The sequence below is a fragment of the Oncorhynchus keta genome, chromosome 26, assembly GCF_023373465.1.
Source record: "Oncorhynchus keta strain PuntledgeMale-10-30-2019 chromosome 26, Oket_V2, whole genome shotgun sequence".
Lineage (NCBI taxonomy): Eukaryota > Metazoa > Chordata > Actinopteri > Salmoniformes > Salmonidae > Oncorhynchus > Oncorhynchus keta.
The window spans coordinates 27,811,163-27,835,971 of NC_068446.1; the positions used below are offsets into that span (position 1 = coordinate 27,811,163).

Sequence of the window (24,809 nt, forward strand, 5' to 3'; positions counted from 1 at the left end):
GTGACCGGGAGACCCATAAGGCGGCGCACAATTAGCCCAGCGTCGTCCGGGTTAAGGAGGGTTTGGCCGGCCGGGATGTCCTTGTCCCATCACGCTCTAGCAATTGCTTGTGGCGGGCCCGGCACCTGCAAGCTGACTTCGGTTGCCAGTTGTATGGTGTTTCTTCCAACACATTGGTGCAGCTGGCTTCTGGGTTAAGCGAGCAGTGTGTCAAGAAGCAGTGCGACACATAGCTCTTGACCTTCGCCTCCCGAGTCCTTACGGGAGTTTCAGCGATGGGACAAGAATGTAACTTCAAATTGGACAAAATTGGGGAGAGAAAAGGTTAAAATTACAAAAAAATGAGTTAAATAAATATTGGGTTGCAGAACCATACGTTTAATATATTTGGGGCTAAAGCTTACCGTATGCTTCCAAATTGAAACAGTTTGCGCATATATTATGACAAAATTGTGTGATGTTTTGGTTAATTTTTGTCTTTGGAAGTTCTTTCAGCAGTTTGTGCACACAAAAAAAACATCTTGAGGCAAGTTGAAGTTCGGTAACTGAAGTCTACGCCCCTTCGTCGATGATTGGTCAACAGTACTACTCCTAGTTGACTTAGCATGCACAGAAACTAAGCTAAACGACTTTGCCCGAGGGTTACTAATGTCTGTGGCCCACAAAAACAGCAGCATCAACATCAAGCTGGGTTTGTACTTGGACTAGTACGTCACATACAGCAAGGGACGTTACAAATTGCCCCATTCCAATCGCAACAGTAAAGTCCTGATGATAACTTTGCTGTTACAATTAGGAAGAAGAATTATCACCCCTGATCTAAATCTGTGTATACAGAGGGCCATCCTCTGCAGGCAGAGTGGCCTTCACACTGCAGTGCTGGGGTGTAGTGTAGCGCCGTGGACATGGGCACCAGTGCTCTGCCCTCATGGCTCCAGGATTATTGAGCTCTGCTGGGGCAGGAATGTAGGACATCTTAATTCTCTGTTCATTTGCTAACCTGCTCAACAGTGCAGTCACAACCCTCTGTAAATCACCCCCACTCTTTACAGCAGCACCTCACATTAACCACACCAAGCCCCCCTTTCCATCAGATCGCCTCTACTCAACTAAAAACCTATCTGGAGCACACTCCTATCCCGTTCTTATCACACAGCTGTTCTTTGCTGCTGTAATTTGAGGTAATTTATTACTACAACAACCAAAAGAAACAGGCAAAAAAAACATGTGTTTTCTTCTAATATGTACATATAGCTTAGGGAGGGGAATGGGTTAAGAAGAAGAATCAACAAACATAGAAAAATATTTAAATTGTCTGGAGGCAGACGGAGCTGGGATGAACTGATGCTCCGACCACTGTGCCCTCCACCGGCATTGTGGAGAGCCAGTGCTCAGCAGCTCAGTAATGCAGGCAGGTCAATAAACAGAAGCTTCTGTTCCACGTGGAGGGTGCAGCATGTCACAGATAAATCACATTTCACACCAGGCTCCAGCATGGGTCAGACTGCAGAACAAGCAATGCAGTAACAGGCACAATCACTGGGCTTTTCATTGCACAGGCATGCTGTCAGGACTGAGTAAATACATGCAGCCATGGACCCAAGCAGTGGAGGCAGGCAGGCAGCACCAAGTCATGTGCCACAAAAAAAGTCAGAAGCTTCATCCTCAAGGGACATAATCTGCTTGACACAATAGGGAGGCAACAGCCGATTTCTATGCTGTAAGAGTGGCTGGGTGAGTGAGTGTGTGTGAGAGAAAGCATGAGAGGGTCAGAGAGAGAAAGAAAGAGAGAGGAATGTGAAACACCAACAGGAACATTCCACCCACTTCTTCTCCTGCATGCAGCAGCTTTACGTTTTCTTGTGTTCTTTTGTGTCAGGCCTCTGTCCCAAATGTGAGAAATGATTGTCACATGCATACATGAGGTCGAGGCAGAAACATGGCTCATGTAATCACTTTTATGTTAATGTCCCTTACCTGGCTGGAATTCATGCGTTTTATTATTAACCACCATTTCTGTGCTATGACTGAGTCTGTAGCAGTACTTTGTTGAATTTGGGAACTATCACAAAGGAACAATAATAGTGCTGAGCAGATAGTAATAGTAACAATTTCAGTATGGTATCATTGCTATTAGCCCAATTATTCATTGTGTAACGATTAAAAGTACTGTATTAGAGTTATGATAATTGTGATTATGAATTATCATAATATGATAATTGTGATTATCATCAATATGAGTTGTGTTGTCATAAAAAATATGAGCCAAAAGTAGTCAATCAGCAATAAGCATTATAACAAAAAAAAATACAAAAACGTCAAATCTATACTCCATCAAACTCAAATTACAAAATATATACTTATTTGTAGTCAACACAACAAAACCATTTTGAATTCCTTTCACCCTAAATATATTGGGCGAGCGCGCTGGTTAACTAACATCTGGGCAGCGCTGCGAGACATCGAGCATAGGTGTCAATAACTAAATTGTGGCAACTAAATATAATTTGTAATTAAACACCATCCACAAATCTTACTTGATAGCGTGTGTGTGTACTGTCGGTTACACTAGATTTAAGATAGACGTATGCAATGTACTCTAAAGAATAAACTGCCAAATAAAACAGTACAGCTGTGTTGTAACTTTTTCCCATTCTTCATCTTGTCGCGAACTGCTACTGACTACTTTATTTGTTACAAAGTTACTAAACTGATGCTTAAGAGGCACGTGACAAAGTATTAATGTCGATATGTGTTACTTTGGATCCAAAAGTCGCCTAATCAGCCCCTGTTATTATGCAGAAGCGTGTGCAGATGCTTCGCCCCATGCCAGCACAGATGCTAAGTAATTAGCGAGAGCATACGATTTAGGTCATAGAAATGTATCAAAAGCAAAACTTATCTCAGTAACTTACCCAAAGAAAGTCGAACACAGCAGACGACGATGACTAATACTTTGCCCGAAGAGAAAACGGGTAATTGGCCCATATTTTCTGTAAAATCCACATAGAGTCGCCAGCGCGAGGCTGAGCTCTGTCTCCGGTTAGGTGAACTAATCTTCTAAATGTGTCGTCAAGAACAATATTATTACGGAGTTAAAATAATAAAGGCCCCGTTCCCCTTGTTTCGTCCCTGTCTGTTTTTACTTTAAAATTTTCGTTTTCGTTTCTATTTTCCTATAAAAGACTATTGCTTTTCTTCACTCCTCACCTCGTCGCTGAAGTCACTCAGAGAAAAATCTATTCCTCCGCAGAAGTTACAGAGGAGGATCTATCTGAGCAGTATATATGAGTGTCGGCACATTTGAAAGTACACTTTGACACTCACCAAACCAACATCGCATTACAAATTGATTACTGAGATATTTTTGTGTTTGTACTTGTGGAACTGTTTTAGAATTCCACTTTTCTACTTTTATTTTTCTCTGTCGCCGCGGCGGAGGAATTTTCACATATTTTCTACTTCTCAAAGCTTCGTATGACTGAAATTTAACCCGTTCATAGATATTTTTCTCTCCCCACATGGGCCTAGATGTTGACGCTTTTCCGTTCAGCCTTTTAACTCCCACACTTTCCTAATTGTACTACTATAGGTTGCCCTCATTGGCAGGTTTACTGGTATTTGTGACTCATGAAGGTGATCAGAATATTTCCCTTCAATAACTATACCATAGTGTTTACTGTCAATGTTGCTTTGATGAACAATATTACTTTCAATAACCAGATTAGTAAAACAAATAAGCAACATCAATAAACGTGCAGTCACAGTGCAATCTGGTAGCCTACCTTATATGGTGTGATAGGCTATACATTTCAATAATTTTAGGCCTTGTCATACAGTATAAGACAGGCTTGTGATTTGTGATATCATAGCCTACTTCCATCATGAGGTGAGAGAACAAGAGCAGCACTTTATTGGTATCATTTAACCTCCAATATAACAATAAACTGAATTACTTTATATTCACAGATACTAACAACAGTTATTGCAGGCTATTATGGTCACATCATTCTGATCCAGGTGTAAATCACTGACTCATGACCTAAACACAGAGCTCATCCCATTGTTTGTTTTCACACCCTGTTAGAGAAACTTTGCAGGACCCCTGCAGTTGGGACCATAGACATTAAATCCAGGACGTCCGTCTGTCCCTACTGACCCCTCATTAAAGAGCTGGGACCAGGGGGAGCAAATTGATCTCCTCAGGGGTTCCACCTAAATCAAATCAAATCAAATTGTATTGGTCACATACACGTGTTTAGCAAATCAAAAATCACATTTCTTTATATAACCCTGATATCTCAAAGTGCTGTACAGAAACCCAGCCTAAAACCCCAAACAGCAAGCAATGCAGTTGTTGAAGCACATTGGCTAGGAAAAACTCCCTAGAAAGGCCAGAACCTAGGAAGAAACGTAGAGAGGAACCAGGCTATGAGGGGTGGCCAGTCCTCTTCTGGCTGTGCCGGGTGGAGATTATAACAGAACATGGCCAAGATGTTAAAATGTTCATAAATAACCAGCATGGTCAAATAATTGGTCTGGGACAGGTAGCACGTCCGGTGAACAGGTCGGGATTCCATAGCCGCAGGCAGAACAGTTGAAACTAGAGCAGCAGCACGGCCAGGTGGACTGGGGACAGCAAGGAGTCATCATGCCAGGTAGTCCTGAGACATGGTCCTAGGGCTCAGGTCCTCCGAGAGAGAGAGAGAGAGAGAGAGAGAGAGAGAGAGAGAGAGAGAGAGAGAGAGAGAGAGAGAGAGAGAGAGAGAGAGAGAGAGAGAGAGAGAGAAAGAGAGAATTAGAGAGAGCATACTTAAATTCACACAGGACACCGGATAAGACAGGATAAGTACTCCAGAAATAACAAACTGACCCTAGCCCCTGACACATAAACTAATGCAGCATAAATACTGGAGGCTGAGACAGGAGGGGTCAGGAGACACTGTGGCCCCATCCGATGATACCCCCGGACAGGGCCAAACAGGAAGGATATAACCCCACCCACTTTGCCAAAGCACAGCCCCCACACCACTGGAGGGATATCTTCAACCACCAACTTACCATCCTGAGACAAGGTCGAGTATAGCCCACAAAGATCTCCGCCACGGCACAACTCAAAATTTAGCAGATGTTATTGCGGGTGTAGCGAAATGCTTGTGCTTCTAGCTCTGACAGTGCAGTAATATCTAACAGTTTCACAACATATACCCAAAAAACACGTAAATCTAAGTAAGGAATGGATTGAGAATATATATACATATATGTCAGAGCGGCATTGGAATAAGATACAGTATAGTATAGAATACAGTATATACATATGAGATGAGTTTCTTTGTTGACTACGAACTTTCTTTACCCACTGGGACAGACTATTTTTGTTCTCACAGTCGGGACTCTGACTCTCTATTGGTTACACAGACTTTTGGCCTCCCATCCCATTCTAACCACCTCTCGACTGCTTTGTATTCATGTTACCTGATGAAATTGCTGTACAATATGATCTTGTTGCCGTCTGATGCACATTCAGATGTCATAAATCAGCACTGCAGAGCTCTCCCTGTCCTCTGCCGTGCCTTGATTGTATTACTGTTGATGATATCTGGAAATGTGCATGTACACCCTGGCCCATCTACTGTTGCTAGCTCCAATTCTGCTCTGATATCTGCTTCACTGATTTCTGCTCCAGTAAAAGCCAGGGTTTTCTGCACGTTAACACTAGTAGCTTATTACCTAAAATGGATCAATTGAAAGTGTGGGTTCACCCCTCCAATCCAGATGTGTTGGTAATCAGTGTTTTGAATACTGATGTTAACCTTTCTGGTTATAACCTTTTTCGGCAAGACAGATCTTCCAAATGTGGGGGAGTGGCAATCTTTACCAAGGATCGCCTTCAGTTGTCTCCAACCCAAACAATTTGATGGTTTAATCTTTCAAATAGCTCTTTGTTGACTGTTGCGATCATCTTCCATTTTTCTATTTAACTAGGCAAGTCAGTTCAGAACAAATTCTTATTTACAATGATAGCCTACCGGGGAACAGTGGGTTAACTGCCTTGTTCGAGGGCAAATTTTTACCTTGTCAGCTCAGGGATTTGATCCATCAACCCTTCAGTTACTGGCCCAACACTCTAACCACTAGGCTACCTGCCACCCCAAAATTATTAAAGTGGCTCGTGTTTAATTTCCTTAAAGTGGCCAGTGATTCCTAATTTATGTCTATAGGCAGCAGCTTCTGATGTGCTGGAGATGGCTTTTTAACAGTCAGGGGTGTAGTATAGAATACAATACAGTAGATTCATATGAAATGGGTGATGCAATGTGTAAACACAATTTAAAAGTGACTAAGATAGCGTAGAATAATGTGGAGTGCAGTTTATACATATGAGACGAGTAATGCTAAATACGGAAACATTATTAAAGTGGCTAGTGGTCCATTTCTGAAAGTGGCCAGTGATTCCTAATCTACGTCTATAGGCAGCCACCTCTGATGTGCTAATTATGGTTGTTTAGCAATCTGATGGCCTTGCGATAGAAGCTGTTTTTCAGTCTCTTGGTCCCAGCTTTGATGTACCTGTACTGACCTCGCCTTCTGGATGATAGAGGAGTGAACAAGCAGTGGCTCGGGTGGTTGATGTCCTTGATGATCTTTTTGGCCTTCCTATGGCATCGGGTGCTGTAGGTGTCCGGGAGGGCGGGAAGTTTTTCCCCCGGTAATGCGTTGGGCAGACCGCACCACCCTCTGGAGAGTTTTGCGGTTGTGGGCTTTGCAGTTGCCGTACCAGGCAGTGATACAACCCGACAGGATTCTCTCAACCTAACTCTATTGTTGCTATAATAAATGTCAAGACAAGCCTTAAGGCTGCAGGGTAAATGTTAGGTAAAGCACAAAAAAACGCACAAAACTGATCACACATTTACTCACTTTCTATTCCTTTATTTACAGTAACATCCATTTCTCTTTCTCTCTGTTCTCCCATCTGGCTTCATGAAACACTATATATTCTCTTTTAACAGCCAGGACACAAATTCACTGCTGTAGAAACAATTCATGCAAGTAAAAAAATATCAAAAGAGTTGGTAAATGGTAAATCATGAGTTGGCCTTGTGAAAATACACTCTATCCCAAATGTGAAAATCCCAAGATACATGAAAATGACGCAGACTTAAACAGGTACTATGATATACATTTCACAATGGAGTCTGCGGTCATATGTGTCAAAAGTAATGTAAAAGGAAACATTACATACGGTCATTGTCTAGTGTACTGTATTCATATGATGTAACTCCGGATGTGGCCTTCCGAAGTGTGTATGAGAGTGTGGGCCTCTAGCTTAGCCATGTGCAGAACTAGCCGATTACTGCAGTTCCTCATTACTATTGCACTGATGAAAAAGAAGCAGGGACTTAAGAGAAAATAAATCAAATACATCATAATAGAGTTGGAAAACCCCTACTTGGTCAGCTATAACACATGGCATCATACCTCAGCATCAACTCTGAACAATGGATTTATTACTAGAATACGGGTTGCTTTATGTCTCTCTGCTTTCATTTTTTCAATCCTTTCTTGGTGCATTGGTGTCTGGCTGCCACATGCTCATTAATTACTGTTCTCACAAAAAAACTCAAGTATTTTTAATAACCAAGGACATATAGCTGGAAACTACCCCACTCACTTCAGAGTCCTTGATTGAAAAGTGCAGTGTCACAAAGGATGACCTGAACAATTCGTCTTAGCACCCACTTCCTGATGTGGATTGGCAAAACAAGGATACAAGCTATTAAGATGAAGAAATTGATCTGTTCAATTAAGGAAGATGTAGGCCAATAGATATTGAAATGTTCTGTATAGTTCTGTGTATGTTTAGTACTGGAGATTCAACATGTGTGTTTGTCAATCGATATTGGAGCAGTGCAGTTCACACCAGTGTAGTGATCATCAGGAATACTCCAGCTGTCAGACAATAGATTTATAGCGATGGACATTGGTGTCAGGGGGCAGATAAAGGGCTGCAGAGTAATTGCCATGGATTGGTCCCCCCCCCCACACCACAACTCCCCCACCCTTATTTGATAACTGTGGGAAACCAAATCACCGGTTGTCATTCTAGAAGGAAGTAACGTTCTGTAGGGGCTTAGTTGGCTAGTGGAGTTGTTTACATGTAATTCACTACACTCATCTATAAAACATGTCGCCTAGGACTGATCCACTAAACAGAAGTGAATACATACAAACGGATAGAAATAGTTATACAGTTAGTGATAGCTGGCGTTATTTAATTAACCTCATGCATCAAACATGGCCCCTCATTGTGGCATCCTAGACTGGTCGACAGAACAGAGACCAACAAAGATCAAAGACCACAGGACAGTGGACCTAAAGTGTTGAAGTGTCGATGCCCCCCCCCCCACCCCTCACGCACACCATGCCGGAAACATCACCCATCTTAATGTCCCTTCAAGTGAAATGGGAGCCGGGTGACAGGAAGCAACGGGTATATTTAGGGAAGATTATGACCCCTTTCTCACCGACTTGTCACTGACCTGTTTAGACTTACAGACAGCTATACTGTGGATATACAGTGGCTATCAGTTAGAGGACTAGATGAGTTACAAGATCCTAGTAGATGAGAGACAAGATTTGCCCTCTGTCACCGAACAGATATTTTGTGAGTGGACACTGCATTGGATGCAACTGTTTTCTTACATCAGCCAATGTTAAAAGCCCAAATGCAGCCATTTTTATCTCAATATCAAATCATTTCTAGGTAACAATTAAGTACCTTACTGTGATAGTTTTCAATCAAAATGGTCAAAAAGAAACAAAAATAGCTTCTTAGCAAGAGCAATTTCTCAAGCAATATTTTTTTCTAGCACTGTCTGGGAGTGGTCTGAGTGGGGAGGGGGAAACTGAAAATATTGGAAAACTAGTCACTTTAATAATGTTTAAATAATGTTGACATACTGCTCTACTCATCTTATATGCAGAGTACCAGTCAAAAGTTTGGACACAGCTACTCATTCCAGGGTTTTTCTTTACTTTTACTATTTTGTACATTGTAGATTAATAGTGAAGACATCAAACTATTAAATAACACATATGGAATTGTGTAGTAACCAAAAAAGTGTTAAACAAATCAAAATATAACCACCCTTTGCCTCTCAAACAGTTTCATGAGGTAGTCACCTGGAATGCATTTCAATTAACAGGTGTGCCTTGTTAAAAGTGAATTTGTGGAATTTATTTCCTTCTTAAAGCATTTGAGCCAACCACTTGTGTTGTGACATGGTAGGGGTGGTATACAGAACATGGCACTATTTGGTAAAATACCAAGTCCATATTATTGCAAGAATAGCTCAAATAAGCAAAGAAAAATGACAGTCCATCATTACTTTAAGAAATGAAGGTTAAGCAATGTGGAAAATGTCAAGAACTTTGAAAGTTTCCTCAAGTGCAGTCGCAAAAAAACATTAAGCACTATGATGAAACTGGCTCTCATGAGGACCGCCACAGAAAAGGTAGACTCAGATTTACCTCAGCTGCAGAGGACAAGTTCATTAGAGTTACCAGTCTCAGATATTGCAGGCCAAATAAATGCTTGGGCAAACACGAGCAATGGACATTAGACCGGTGAGAATCTTTCCTTTGGTCTGATGAGTCCAAATTTGAGATTTTTGGTTCCAACCGCCGTGTCTTTGTGGAACGCAGAGTAGGTGAACGGATGATCTCTGCATGTGTGGTTCCCACTGTGAAGCATGAAGGAGGAGGTGTGATGGTGTGGGGGTGCTTTTCTGGTGATACTGTCTGTGATTTATTTAGAATTCAAGGCACACAACCAGGATGGCTACCACAGCATTCTTTTTGTTGACCTTCCTGTAAGATTTGACATTTAGATTAGATTAATTTATTAGTCACATGCACAGGGTCGCAAACGTGTGCATGTGACTAACGTGGAACTCATAAACTCGGAAATCTAACAGTGCAGGTCAAAAACAGAAGTCAATAATAAAAATAATATATATATATATACTGTATATACATATTTACAACTGTAACAATGATGAATGTCCATTGGGGGTAGGGTAAATGTCCATTAGATAAGAGATGCGGCCTGAGACCTTGGTCTCTGTACTGTCTCCACACACTGATTGAGATATGCAGCGAATGACCTATTACAAAATACCATACAAAACTCCATCAGGTTCTACAGCAGCACACAATATCATATTTCACTTGATGTTAATGCATGCAAATCTGCTTATTTCAAGACCTCACCAGAACAAGTTGGTTAGCAGTGCATGAGGCTTGTGCTTGTGCTGTCATTGGCGCGCCAACGTGCCAAGTCATGGTGTTCCACAGTGGTCAGGATTAGAGGGTCATTGAGCGCGAACCGCAGACCCATTGACCAGGCAGGCAGGATATAGGCTGGATACCTTCAGAGCAAATGGGTCCTGCTAAGGGGGATGTGGAGAAAGCAGTGGTCGGTGGGGAAGCACTTTGAAGGTGTGAGGTTCTTTGGGGAAGTGGGAGAGGAGGAATAGGTCCTGAAAGGTGACCTGGGTGCTGGCAGGGCCAGGTGGGCTAGAATGTGCTGCTGTGCATGGGATCTTCCCTGAGCGGCCCTGCCGTCACCCCACCCTACTCTATCCTGGGCTATTTATACTGCACTGTGGGAAAAGGATGGCCCCAGCAGTGTGAGCTGGGTTCTGCAGGGTTTGTTTCTCAAAGTAATATTTATGACCCGGAGGCTCAAAGACATGAAATGTGGAACTGTCTGCCACAGGGTCCAGGTCTGCTTGTAGGGTGGGAGGGTTGAAGCTGATGTGACTGGAGCAGATTAGTTAGAGGAATAAATGGGGAGTCCTGAGGTCAACACCAGGACCTCTTTAATACACCATAACAAATGCATGTGTATGTTGGAGTCATTTGACTTGGTATATGGGCTGAGGTTGGAGTTCATAGTGTCAGATCCCTCCCCCTGCCTCTCTAGCCCCAGGGTATACTGAGGTCAAACTAATTTACCATAGTCCATGACATTTTAACCACACTAACACACTGACTGGGTGAGAATGTGAGAGAGGAAGGGAGTGGGAGGGGGAAGAGAGAGAAAAAATGAAAATAAAATGTTACTGGTGCTGTAAGTCAGTAGCGAGTGTTTATCAGGCTTGTGCAAGTGAATGCAATGGTGTGTGTATGAGTGCATGTGTGTGTGTTTGTACTTGTGCGTGTTTCTGTGTGCGAGTTTGACACACTGAGTAGGCTAGTAGCCAATGCTCAAAAAGGGCTTTGGTTTTTGATAGTCCCCTTCCCGAAGCACAGCCATGTTTTTCACTAAGGTCTCCCATATAAAAATTAAAATATTTTTAAAATGGTTAAAGTGATAGATATTTTTTACACACCCCCTTAACTCAAACAATGCAGAATAATGCCTGGCTGGAGGGGTGGTGAGTGACCTCAGCTCATGTAACCCAATTTCGCAAGCTCTGATATTGCAAAAAATGAGCAAGTAGTCAGTTGTCTGCACTACATACACAAACAACAACATTAGGTTATCTTAATGCATCTTGGAAATATAGACTTGTAAACACACAGATACAATAGTCTGAAATATCAACTATGAATATTTATGATGAACATAAACCTCACTTTTTGGTTGCTGTTCAAATTTGCTCTCCTTCAGTGCTGTATGGTGCCAGTGGAGGCTGCTGAGGGGAGAATGGCTCATAATAATGGCCGGAACGGAGCAAATGGAATGGCATCAAACACCTGGAAACCATTTGATGTATTTGATACCATTCCGCTGATTCCGCTCCAGCCATTACCACAAGCCCGTTCTCCCCAATTAAGGTGCCACCAACCTACTGTGGTATGGTCCTGCTTGAGAAAAAGGAATACATGTTTTTTGATGTTATGGCCATTGTAACTAGCTCTAAGGCAAGTGGGCTCAGACACTGAAAATTGTCATTTTTCCCAGTCAAAGGTTCCTCTGTGGATGTTATATGTTTAGCCCCTACTCCTGCAATTACGTTAGGGGGCCCCCCTAGATTTGACTCCAAATCCAATATGGCTGCCACATTACCATTAAATGGTTGTTTAATCACCTGTATCTGTACATGTTTTAAATGAGAGCCATTTTTCAGATTTGTGTACTTTACTTCTGACCTGTACTCAATACTATTTTTGTGTGTGTCAACTACTGTATGTTAAGAATCCAATATGCCCACCATATACACTCAAACACCTTTATCTGGATATATAAAACGGCAGCAGACAGCTTGGCATGGCAACACCAAGTATTCTTAGTCACAAGCCTTTTTGAGGATCAATAAGACAACTAGGAGGCTCCAACGAAAGGTAAGAAAATCCAACCCTGGACTCTAACATCCTCTCCCTAACTCTACAACTTGCCCCCACTGTGGTATAACTTGCCCCTCCAGGATTGGGCTCTTAAGTTACCTCCCTTATCATTTAGAAGTGAGCTTTGATTCATTGCTAGTCCAATACATCTGCTTGAATCCAACATGATCTTATCCTGGCTCACAGCATTTGTGATGTACATTAGGATGTTCCGGTGCAGGTTGACCAGGTTGACCTGCCGCATTGCTTCTTCCAGACAATCACATCCACTATCCTGACTGTCTGGCCTGGAGTTGCCATATATGTTGACTTGGTGACAGTTATGGTGTATGTGGAGGATGCAACCACACATGACAAGCCATGGTTCACTACAATGAACCAACACAACCTGACACTCATTTGATAAGAAATACCATCAACTTATTGGGCCTTCATGTCATAGGACTTGCACCTCCCAAATATCAATGTTATCCTGAATCTCCCAGAACTGTCCATGATAGGCCCACTCCACCATCACTCCTCCCCTCAGGCAGTTACTAGAGACAGAGACACCATGGAACTGGACTGCCACATGTCAGGAGGCCATTCCACAGCCAAAATGCTGTCTGGAAAGTTCTGCCGTGCATTGTTCTCATATGTACCTATTTTGCTACCAACCCTGGCTGACCAGCCCATGTTACACTTGAACTGGACTCACATGAAGAATGAGCATTCAAGCTGGGGTGACTCATGCATTGGTTTGGGAAACTACAGTAATCCCAACATCCCTGTACGGACATGCCATTTATGGCAAACAAGAGGCACAGTAGGATGGTAAAACTTGCTGTATGTGATCATTTATGGCGGCTGGGTATTGACTGTGAGATAGTGGTCTTTGCGGACCATGCTTCATCAGCTCCACCTGCTCTGCAACCATTTTACTGTTCATCAAAGCCCAGGGATCATCTTCAAATGTATGTGTGTGGAGCTGTGCTTCGTCCCTCACAACCAACGATTCTTAGTCATAATCTATGACCTACACTCCAAGTAACCTCTAATTAACCTGAGTTCACCCTCACCGGTTCAGTTACTCTCCTCATCTCCTGCTGGGCATGCTCCAGTCCGCAATCAATGCCAACCACCCATCAGCCAAATTATAATCCTATCTGACTTCCAAAGGAGTATAAAGAAATATGTCGGATGTGAACTGCAAGACTTTTTGCCACATTCAACATTAAAAAGTCTGTTTGTGACACCCCTTTCACTGTCACAGAAAGGATACTACCCTTGTCGCTGCAGCTTGCACAGAATGACCAGTTAGCTGTGCAAGCTGATCAGGCCCCAGATCTACAACCACCACTGGCTGCTGATCAGGTCCCAGAACTACAACCACCACTGGCTGCTGATCAGGTCCCAGAACTACAACCACCACTGGCTGCTGATCAGGCCCCAGAACTACAACCACCACTGGCTGCTGATCAGGTCCCAGAACTACAACCACCACTGGCTGCTGATCAGGTCCCAGAACTACAACCACCACTGGCTGCTGATCAGGCCCCAGAACTACAACCACCACTGGCTGCTGATCAGGTCCCAGAACTACAACCACCACTGGCTGCTGATCAGGCCCCAGAACTACAACCACCACTGGCTGCTGATCAGGCCCCAGAACTACAACCACCACTGGCTGCTGATCAGCCCCAGAACTACAACCACCACTGGCTGCTGATCAGGTCCCAGAACTACAACCACCACTGGCTGCTGATCAGGCCCCAGAACTACAACCACCACTGGCTGCTGATCAGGCCCCAGAACTACAACCACCACTGGCTGCTGATCAGGCCCCAGAACTACAACCACCACTGGCTGCTGATCAGGCCCCAAAACTACAACCACCACTGGCTGCTGATCAGGCCCCAGAACTACAACCACCACTGGCTGCTGATCAGCCCCAGAACTACAACCACCACTGGCTGCTGATCAGGTCCCAGAACTACAACCACCACTGGCTGCTGATCAGGCCCCAGAACTACAACCACCACTGGCTGCTGATCAGGCCCCAGAACTACAACCACCACTGGCTGCTGATCAGGCCCCAGAACTACAACCACCACTGGCTGCTGATCAGGCCCCAGAACTACAACCACCACTGGCTGCTGATCAGGCCCCAGAACTACAACCACCACTGGCTGCTGATCAGGCCCCAGGACTACAACCACCACTGGCTGCTGATCAGGCCCCAGAACTACAACCACCACTGGCTGCTGGTCAGGCCCCAGAACTACAACTACCACTGGCTGCTGGTCAGGCCCCAGAACTACAACTACCACTGGCTGCTGGTCAGGCCCCAGAACTACAACTACCACTGGCTGCTGGTCAGGCCCCATAACTACAACCACCACTGGCTGCTGGTCAGGCCCCAGAACTACAACCACCACTGGCTGCTGGTCAGGCCCCAGAACTACAACCACCACTGGCTGCTGATCAGGCCCCAAAACTACAACCACCACTGGCTGCTGATCAGGCCCCAGAACTACAACCACCACTGGCTGCTGGTCAGGCCCCAGAACTACAACTACCACTTGCTGCTGGTCAGGCCCCAGAACTACAACTACCACTGGCTGCTGGTCAGGCCCCAGAACTACAACCACCACTGGCTGCTGGTCAGGCCCCAGAACTACAACTACCACTTGCTGCTGGTCAGGCCCCAGAACTACAACTACCACTGGCTGCTGGTCAGGCCCCAGAACTACAACTACCACTGGCTGCTGGTCAGGCCCCATAACTACAACCACCACTGGCTGCTGGTCAGGCCCCAGAACTACAACCACCACTGGCTGCTGGTCAGGCCCCAGAACTACAACCACCACTGGCTGCTGGTCAAGCCCCAGAACTTCAACCACCACTGGCTGCTGGTCAGGCCCCAGAACTACAACCACCGCTTGCTGATGGTCAGGCCCCAGAACTTCAACCACCACTGGCTGCTTGTCAGGCCCCAGAACTACAACCACCGCTTGCTGATGGTCAGGCCCCAGAACTTCAACCACCACTGGCTGCTTGTCAGGCCCCAGAACTACAACCACCGCTTGCTGATGGTCAGGCCCCAGAACTTCAACCACCACTGGCTGCTTGTCAGGCCCCAGAACTTCAACCACCACTGGCTGCTTGTCAGGCCCCAGAACTACAACCACCGCTTGCTGATGGTCAGGCCCACGAACTACAACCACCGCTTGCTGATGGTCAGGCCCACGAACTACAACCACCGCTTGCTGATGGTCAGGCCCCAGTAGAACAACCACCACTTGCTGCTGGTCAGGCCCCAGAACTACAACCACCACTGGCTACTTTGTCTCCACACCCGTTAAGGACACACTCATGTCCTGGTCACCTCAAAGACTTTGAATCAACCTTGCATACTTAGTTGTAGTGGGGAAAAGAGGGCTATACATATAAACTATTAGAGTAGTTAACTGTTGTACTATGGTTGCTTTCCTGTAACTTGGTTACGCTAATGTGTGCTCGTGTCATGAAAGGCTTGTTATTATATTTTGTGAAATTTACCATTGTTGATATGCTGTAAGTGTGTGAATGAGATTAAAGCAGGAACACACATTGAAAAACTAGTTGGCTTCAGCTATTCAAACACAACAGAGTCATGGCAGTGCCACTCATAGTCCTAGATAAGATGTACCAAGAGCCTTACGAAACCATTTTAAAGACAGAATAACACAATACGAAACTAACATGGGCTACTTACAATCAGGCAACAGTGTTTGAGTGTAATCATGTTGGACATATTGGATTCAGAATAAAAATTATTCACACCAACAGTATTTATAGGCGTGAGTGTTGTACACGATAATAAATAATAAAAAAACATATTTACAGGTGATTTAACCTCCATCAAAGTTGTTATGGTAGCCATATTGGATTTTGGACACCATATTGGATTTGAGGCTAAATATGAAGATCATCAGATTTAATTGCAAGACTAGGGGATGCATTTTCAAAATTATTTAAGGAACATGTCTGAGCCCACTTAGTTTTCTTAGAGACAATTACAAGTCACAACATCAAAAACAATGTAACTGTATGCATTTTTGTCAGGCAGAACTATACAGCGCTGAATATCTATCAATTTAACCACTTTTGCAGTACATGGGAGACCTTACAAAGAGACCTTACAGATATGGAAACACATGCTTGTAATTTGTTATACCTTGGGTATGGGTATCTAAAAATAAATTTGGGGCTTTGCCACTAGCCTAGAGATAGTGTAAAGTGAGTGAGCCTGTCGTTTCTCCAGGCGGGGGTTAATTGTATCATACATTCAGGAGTTGTTAGAGGACAGGCATGACTGGTATTCACACCTCACCATTCTAGCTCAGAGAAGATGCCAGGGATCCACATAGGACACTATTAATAAACTCAGATGATGCATGACCCTCTCAACACAAGAACCATAGGCCTCCACAGTCAGGTGAAATTGTAAATGGTCTGTATCTCGGTGTACCCAATATAATGGCAGACAGTGACCTAATATCTGACCGATTCAGACATAAAGTACATAGTGCACATTTTATATTTCTGTTGCCAGGCCTGTGACTTTGCCATACATTCTCCCATTTTGATGTGTGTTTAGGGCTACACAGCAACAGACACAGTAGCTGCATGTGATCATGGTGGGAACAAATCTGTTGTAAAGCAATGGTAAGCAAATGGTTTTATTATGGAGAAAACCCTGTCTTGTTGTCCATACTGTATACTCTCATGCCTCACTATGACGGCTGTGGACGGCTGATGGGGTGGTAATGTACACAGAGGGTGATGGGGGAAGCAGGCCGGAGAACAGCCCTGCTCCACGCTGCACCGTGGTCCTCTGTGAGAAGAGGACAGTTCCCAGGCCCCCGTGTGTACGTTGGAGGGTAATAACTCAGAAGGTCCCCCTTACTTCCTCTTTCGGCCATCGCTTTTACGACCCCGTCCACTGCCGTACAGCTGCTGCCTCCATGTGCCTGGATGGGCGGGAGTGTGAGAGAAGAGGAACAGGAAGGGACAGGGAAGCATCAGGACAGCTGGGAGGAGACACACTGGTTGCATGACATTGATTGTTTTTGATATTATTCAATACTGACCAGGGGAAAGGAGGAACTCCCATTGACTGTCACATCATACATCATCCATAACAATGGGTGACAATAGTTTTTAAAATTATATTTTTCCATTATAGTAAATATAATTATATTGAAGTTGTAGAACTACAATAGAGAGCCTTGTACTACTATAGTAAAAACTGATACCACTCCATGTAAGTTTCAGGGTCACATGCACATTTAAACTCAGGGTAATTTACACAGGACCGTTGTGTGTGTGGGCCTTTATATCATCACATCCTGTCTAGTAAGGCTCTTGGTCTGGACTGAATCCATGTTTCATAAGCTTGAAATATCCATCTGTCATTGAATTTCCACTCAAACAAGGACTACAGAATGTGGCTCGGATGTCATACATTTCAAGGTGCTGCTGCTTTTTAAAGTAAGAAGTGCAGGAGACATGAAGGACTAAGGGTACCTATTCCCCTGTTTGTAAGTCTTTGAAGTAAGCGGGGCATGCATTGCCTATTGTGTCTATGTCACTGTGGACTAAATTTGGATGCTATGCGCTATGAACTTAACATAAATGTGCGTGTACGTATGTTGTGTGTGTGTCTGCCTGTGTCTGTATATATATATATATATATAATCCGTTTATGGTGCCTTTAGTGCATGTGCAGTTTTCCTGACCCCTGATCACACAAAGTATTTTAATCCAATCAGCTTCCTATTCACATGACTGCTACGCACCCCCTGTAGCCATGGTAACATACAGAGGAGGGAAAAAGGACAGAAAGTAGAGCAGTATATTGTTCTCACAAGTCCTTCAGTCTTTTTTATCAGCCTGACATTTCAGCTCTCCCATAGTAAGGATCATGCCATGGGGTGGAATTCTACTCCACCCTTCCCCCTTCTATACTGCTCATGCTACATAGTAGATATGTGTCTGAGGTGAAGACATTGCATAAATCATCACATACTAATTTTCTACTTTGTTTCCAAATGACACTTTTACCGTTTTGGAGAACTTACAGTATGTGGACACATAACAGGGGAGATAGGGGCAGTGAACTTCATGTATGAACTTCAGTAAGCAGGAGATCACTATTGGAGAAAAAGCAGCCTGATTAAAACAAAGTTACTCGAAACAGAAGTTGATGTCGATGTTCCTTCAACATAATTGAGATATGGAGGCCTACATGATTCTATAAGGCAGGGTAGCCTAGTGGTTAGAGTGTTGGACTAGTAACTGGAAGGTTGCAAGTTCAAATCCCTGAGCTGACAAGGTACAAATCTGTTGTTCTTCTCCTGAACAGGCAGTTAACCCACTGTTCCTAGGCTGTCATTGAAAATAAGAATTTGTTCTTAACTGACTTGCCTAGTTAAATAAAGGTAAATAAGATATGCTCAAAAATATAGTTAAAGTGCTTTTATGTCCGTTTTTACGAAGTTATGTTTTTTTTTAACCCTGCCCTACTACTACATTTGGTTCTTTGGAGGTTGTGAATACATACGCTTTTTCTTCCCCATTGGTTCTGGGAACGAAGCCATAAGTTTCCTGGCTGGTAAAACTTTAACTGTCATGTATTGTCATGTTATGTCTTGTTCCTGTTCTTTCTCTTCTCTTCGTTTCCCCCTGCTGGTCGTTTTAGGTTACCTTCTCTCCCTCTATCTCTCTCTTTCTCTATGGTCCCTTTCCTTCTCCCAGCTGTCCCTCATTCTCCTCTAACGACCTCGTTTACTCTCTCACACCTGTTCCCTCTTTTCCCTCTGATTAGGTCTCTATTTCTCTCTCTGTTTCTGCTTCTGTCTTTGTCGGATTCTCGTTTGCTTCGCCCTTGTTCTGTCCTGTCGTAATCTGCCTCTGCATTAGATGCTGCGTTTGATCAGGTGCCTCTGTCCTCTAAGGCCCGCGCCTACCCGGAGGGACCTGCAGTCAGTTGCCGCTAGCCCTGCTATTCTCCTCTACTGCTAGAAGGGGACTAGTCTACCGATACATCTGAAGAGGATTTATGTTTTCCCTGTGTTTGAACATTAAAAGACTCTGTTTCTGTTAAACCGCTTTTGGGTCCTCACTCACCTGCATAACATAAGAATCCGACCAAGAATGGACCCAGCGACTTCGGATCCTCTCCACTCAGCCGTCGAGATCCAGGGAGCGATGCTAGGCAGACACGAGCAGGAATTGTCTGTTGCTCGACATGCCGTTGAGACCCTGGCTGCCCAAGTCTCCGACCTCTCGAAACATATTCACCATCTCCGCCTCGATCCACCGGCTACTTCCAGGGCTTCCGAGTCTCCGGAGCCCAGAATTAATAACCCACCGTGTTACTCTGGGGAGCCCACTGAATGCCGCTCGTTTCTCACCCAGTGTGATATTGTGTTTTCTCTCCAGCCCAACACGTACTCCAGGGGCAAAGCTCGTATCGCCTACGTCATATCTCTCCTTACTGGACGGGCTCGTGAGTGGGGCACGGCAATCTGGGAGGCGAGGGCTGAGTGTACTAACCAGTATCAGAACTTTAAGGAGGAGATGATACGGGTTTTTGATCGTTCTGTTTTTGGGGAAGAAGCTTCCAGGGCCCTGTCTTCCCTATGTCAAGGTAATCGATCCATAACTGATTACTCTATAGAGTTTCGCACTCTTGCTGCCTCCAGTGACTGGAACGAGCCGGCTTTGCTCGCTCGTTTTCTGGAGGGTCTCCACGCGGAGGTAAAGGATGAGATTCTCTCCCGGGAGGTTCCTTCCAGCGTGGATTCCTTGATTGAACTCGCTATTCGCATAGAACGACGGGTTGATCTTCGTCACCGAGCTCGTGGAAGGGAGCTCGCGTTATCCGTTGCCCCTCTCTCCGCATCACTACCATCTTCCCCCACTGGCTCAGGTGCTGAGCCTATGCAGCTGGGGGTATTCGCATCTCGACTAAGGAGAGGGAACGGAGAATCACCAACCGCCTCTGTCTCTATTGCGGTTCCGCTGGTCATTTTGTCATTTCATGTCCAGTAAAGGCCAGTGCTCATCAGTAAGCGGAGGGCTACTGGTGAGCGCAACTACTCAGGTCTCTCCTTCAAGATCCTGTACTACCTTGTCGGTCCATCTACGCTGGACCGGTTCGGCAGCTTCCTGCAGTGCCTTGATAGACTCTGGGGCGGAGGGCTGTTTTATGGACGAAGCTTGGGCTCGGGAACATGACATTCCTCTCAGACAGTTAGGGGAGCCCACGGCCTTGTTCGCCTTGGATGGTAGTCCTCTCCCCAGGATTCAGTGTGAAACGCTACCTTTAACCCTCACTGTCTCTGGTAATCATAGCGAAACCATTTCTTTTTTAATTTTTCGTTCACCTTTTACACCTGTTGTTTTGGGCCATGGCTAGTGTGTCATAATCCTTCTATTAATTGGTCTAGTAATTCTATCCTCTCCTGGAACGTCTCTTGTCATGTGAAGTGTTTAATGTCTGCTATCCCTCCTGTTTCCTCTGTCCCTTCTTCACAGGAGGAGCCTGGTGATTTGACAGGGGTACCGGAGGAATATCACGATCTGCGCACGTGTTCAGTCGGTCCAGGGCCATCTCCCTTCCTCCGCACCCGGTCGTATGATTGTAGTATTGATCTCCTTCCGGGTACCACTCCCCCCCGGGGTAGACTATACTCTCTGTCGGCTCCCGAACGTAAGGCTCTCGAAGATTATTTGTCTGTAGCTCTCGACGCCGGTACCGTAGTCCTTTCCTCCTCTCCCGCCGGAGCGGGGTTTTTCTTTGTTAAGAAAAAAGACGGGACCCTGCGCCCCTGCGTGGATTATCGAGGGCTGAATGACATAACGGTTAAGAATAGTTATCCGCTTCCCCTTATGTCTTCAGCCTTCGAGATCCTGCAGGGAGCCAGGTTTTTCACTAAGTTGGACCTTCGTAACGCTTACCATCTCGTGCGCATCAGGGAGGGGGACGAGTGGAAAACTGCGTTTAACACTCCGTTAGGGCACTTTGAATACCGGGTTCTGCCGTTCGGCCTCGCTAACGCTCCAGCTGTCTTTCAGGCATTAGTGATTGATGTACTGAGAGACATGCTGAACATCTTTGTTTTCGTCTACCTTGACGATATCCTGATTTTTTTTTTCACAGTCACTCCAGATTCATGTTCAGCACGTTCGACGTGTCCTCCAGCGCCTTTTAGAGAATTGTCTTTATGTGAAGGCTGAGAAGTGCGCTTTTCATGTCTCCTCCGTCACATTTCTCGGTTCTGTTATTTCCGCTGAAGGCATTAAGATGGATCCCGCTAAGGTCCAAGCTGTCAGCGATTGGCCCGTCCCTAAGTCACGTGTCGAGCTCCAGAGCTTTCTCGGCTTCGCGAATTTCTATCGTCGTTTCATCCGTAATTTCGGTCAGGTGGCAGCTCCTCTCACAGCCCTTACTTCTGTCAAGTCGTGCTTTAAGTGGTCCGTTTCCGCCCAGGGAGCTTTTGATCTCCTCAAGAAGCGTTTTACATCCGCATCTATCCTTGTTACACCTGACGTCTCTAGACAGTTCATTGTCGAGGTTGACGCGTCAGAGGTGGGCGTGGGAGCCATCCTTTCCCAGCGCTCCCATTCTGACGACAAGGTCCACCCTTGCGCGTATTTTTCTCATCGCCTGTCGCCGTCGGAACGTAACTATGATGTGGGTAACCGCAAACTGCTCGCCATCCGCTTAGCCCTAGGCGAATGGCGACAGTGGTTGGAGGGGGCGACCGTTCCTTTTGTCGTTTGGACTGACCATAGGAACCTTGAGTACATCCGTTCTGCCAAACGACTTAATGCGTGTCAGGCTCATTGGGCGTTGTTTTTCGCTCGTTTCGAGTTCGTTATTTCTTATCGTCCGGGCTCTAAGAACACCAAGCCTGATGCTTTATCCCGTCTCTTCAGTTCTTCAGTAGCCTCCACCGACCCCGAGGGGATTTTCCCTGAGGGGCGTGTTGTCGGGTTGACTGTCTGGGGAATTGAGAGGCAGGTAAAGCAAGCACTCACTCACACTCCGTCGCCGCGCTTGTCCTAGGAACCTTCTTTTCGTTCCCGTTCCTACTCGTCTGGCCATTCTTCAGTGGGCTCACTCTGCCAAGTTAGCCGGCCACCCCGGCGTTCGGGGTACGCTTGCTTCTATTCGCCAGCGTTTTTGGTGGCCCACTCAGGAGCGTGACACGCGTCGTTTCGTGGCTGCTTGTTCGGACTGCGCGCAGACTAAGTCCGGTAACTCTCCTCCTGCCGGCCATCTCAGACCGCTTTCCATTCCCTCTCGACCGTGGTCTCACATCGCCTTAGACTTTATTACCGGTCTGCCTTCGTCAGCGGGGAAGACTGTTATTCTAACGGTTGTCGATAGGTTCTCTAAGGCGGCTCATTTTATTCCCCTCGCTAAGCTTCCTTCTGCTAAAGAGTCGGCACAAATCATCATTGAGAATGTTTTCAGAATTCATGGCCTTCCGTCAGACGCCGTTTCGGACAGGGGTCCGCAATTCACGTCTCAGTTTTGGAGGGAGTTTTGCCGTTTGATTGGGGCTTCCGTCAGTCTCTCTTCCGGTTTTCACCCCCAGTCTAACGGTCAAGCAGAACGGGCCAATCAGACTATTGGTCGCATCTTACGCAGTCTTTCCTTTCGTAACCCTGCGTCTTGGGTAGAACAGCTCCCCTGGGCAGAATACGCTCACAACTCGCTTCCTTCGTCTGCGACCGGGCTATCTCCTTTTCAGAGTAGCCTCGGGTACCAGCCTCCTCTGTTCTCATCCCAGCTCGCCGAGTCCAGCGTTCCCTCCGCTCAGGCTTTTGTCCAACGTTGTGAGCGCACCTGGAAGAGGGTCAGGTCTGCACTTTGCCGTTATAGGGCGCAGACTGTGAGAGCCGCTAATAAGCGTAGGACTAAGAGTCCTAGATATTGTCGCGGTCAGAGAGTATGGCTCTCCACTCGTAACCTTCCCCTTATGACAGCTTCTCGCAAGTTGACCCCGCGGTTCATTGGTCCGTTCCGTATTTCTCAGGTCATTAATCCTGTCGCAGTGCGACTTCTTCTTCCGCGACATCTTCGTTGCGTCCACCCGGTCTTCCATGTCTCCTGTGTCAAGCCCTTTCTTCGCGCCCCGTTCGTCTCCCCCATCCTTGTCGAGGGCGCACCTATCTACAGGGTCCGGAAGATTTTGGACATGCGTTCTCGGGGCGGTGGTCATCAGTACCTAGTGGATTGGGAGGGGTACGGTCCTGAGGAAAGGAGTTGGGTTCCATCTCGGGACGTGCTGGACCGTTCGCTGATCGATGATTTCCTCCGTTGCCGCCAGGTTTCCTCCTTGAGTGCGCCAGGAGGCGCTCGGTGAGTGGGGGGGTACTGTCATGTATTGTTATGTCTTGTTCCTGTTCTTTCTCTTCTCTTCGTTTCCCCCTGCTGGTCGTTTTAGGTTACCTTCTCTCCCTCTATCTCTCTCTTTCTCTATGGTCCCTTTCCTTCTCCCAGCTGTCCCTCATTCTCCTCTAACGACCTCGTTTACTCTCTCACACCTGTTCCCTCTTTTCCCTCTGATTAGGTCTCTATTTCTCTCTCTGTTTCTGCTTCTGTCTTTGTCGGATTCTCGTTTGCTTCGCCCTTGTTCTGTCCTGTCGTAATCTGCCTCTGCATTAGATGCTGCGTTTGATCAGGTGCCTCTGTCCTCTACGGCCCGCGCCTACCCGGAGGGACCCGCAGTCAGTTGCCGCTAGCCCTGCTATTCTCCTCTACTGCTAGAAGGGGACTAGTCTACCGATACATCTGAAGAGGATTTATGTTTTCCCTGTGTTTGAACATTAAAAGACTCTGTTTCTGTTAAACCGCTTTTGGGTCCTCACTCACCTGCATATCATTAACATTCTGAGAACAGAAGTGAACATTTTGCTTGTTCTAGGAGTGTAAATAATGGGCGTGGCCAACACACCTGAACACACTGAACAAGAGAGTTTTGTTGACGCTGAGAATGGAATGTATATGTTTTTAAATAACATTCTTATAGCGTTATTTCAACGTTATTAATTCTTTCTTGTGGTTTCTATGGAAAGTTTTCTTAATGTTCTGAGAACATGACTTTAAATAGAACCATGAGGAAATCTGCAGAAAATGTTATGCTGAAGTACTGAAATTCCCACAGAAGAAAGTTGTTTCTTAACGTTCTCTAAACATTCTGAGAACATTACTTTAAATAGAACCATTTGGAAACTTGTAGAAAACGTTATGCTGAAATTAAACGTTAGTACTGAAATTCCCACAGAAGAACGTTTTTTCTTAACGTTGTCAGAACAATTTGAGAACACATGATTTTAAATAGAACCATGAAGAAACCTGGTGTAAACGTTTTGCTGAAGTTTTGAAATTCTCACAGGGGAACGTTGTGTCT

At 45.4% G+C, this 24,809-nt stretch overlaps 1 protein-coding gene across 3 annotated transcripts in view; it reads right to left on the bottom strand.

Moving 5' to 3' along the window:
- Positions 1-3,501, bottom strand: part of LOC118359194 (neurogenic locus notch homolog protein 2-like) — a 55,207-nt gene extending 51,706 nt beyond the window's left edge. For all 3 annotated transcript variants that reach the window (XM_035737550.2, XM_035737549.2, XM_035737548.2), the window contains exon 1: positions 2,916-3,501. In XM_035737550.2, coding sequence (XP_035593443.1) covers positions 2,916-2,988 — 73 coding nt within the window. In that variant the 5' untranslated portion in view covers positions 2,989-3,501. The remainder of the gene's footprint in view (positions 1-2,915) is intronic.
- Between the last annotated feature and the right edge of the window lie 21,308 nt (positions 3,502-24,809).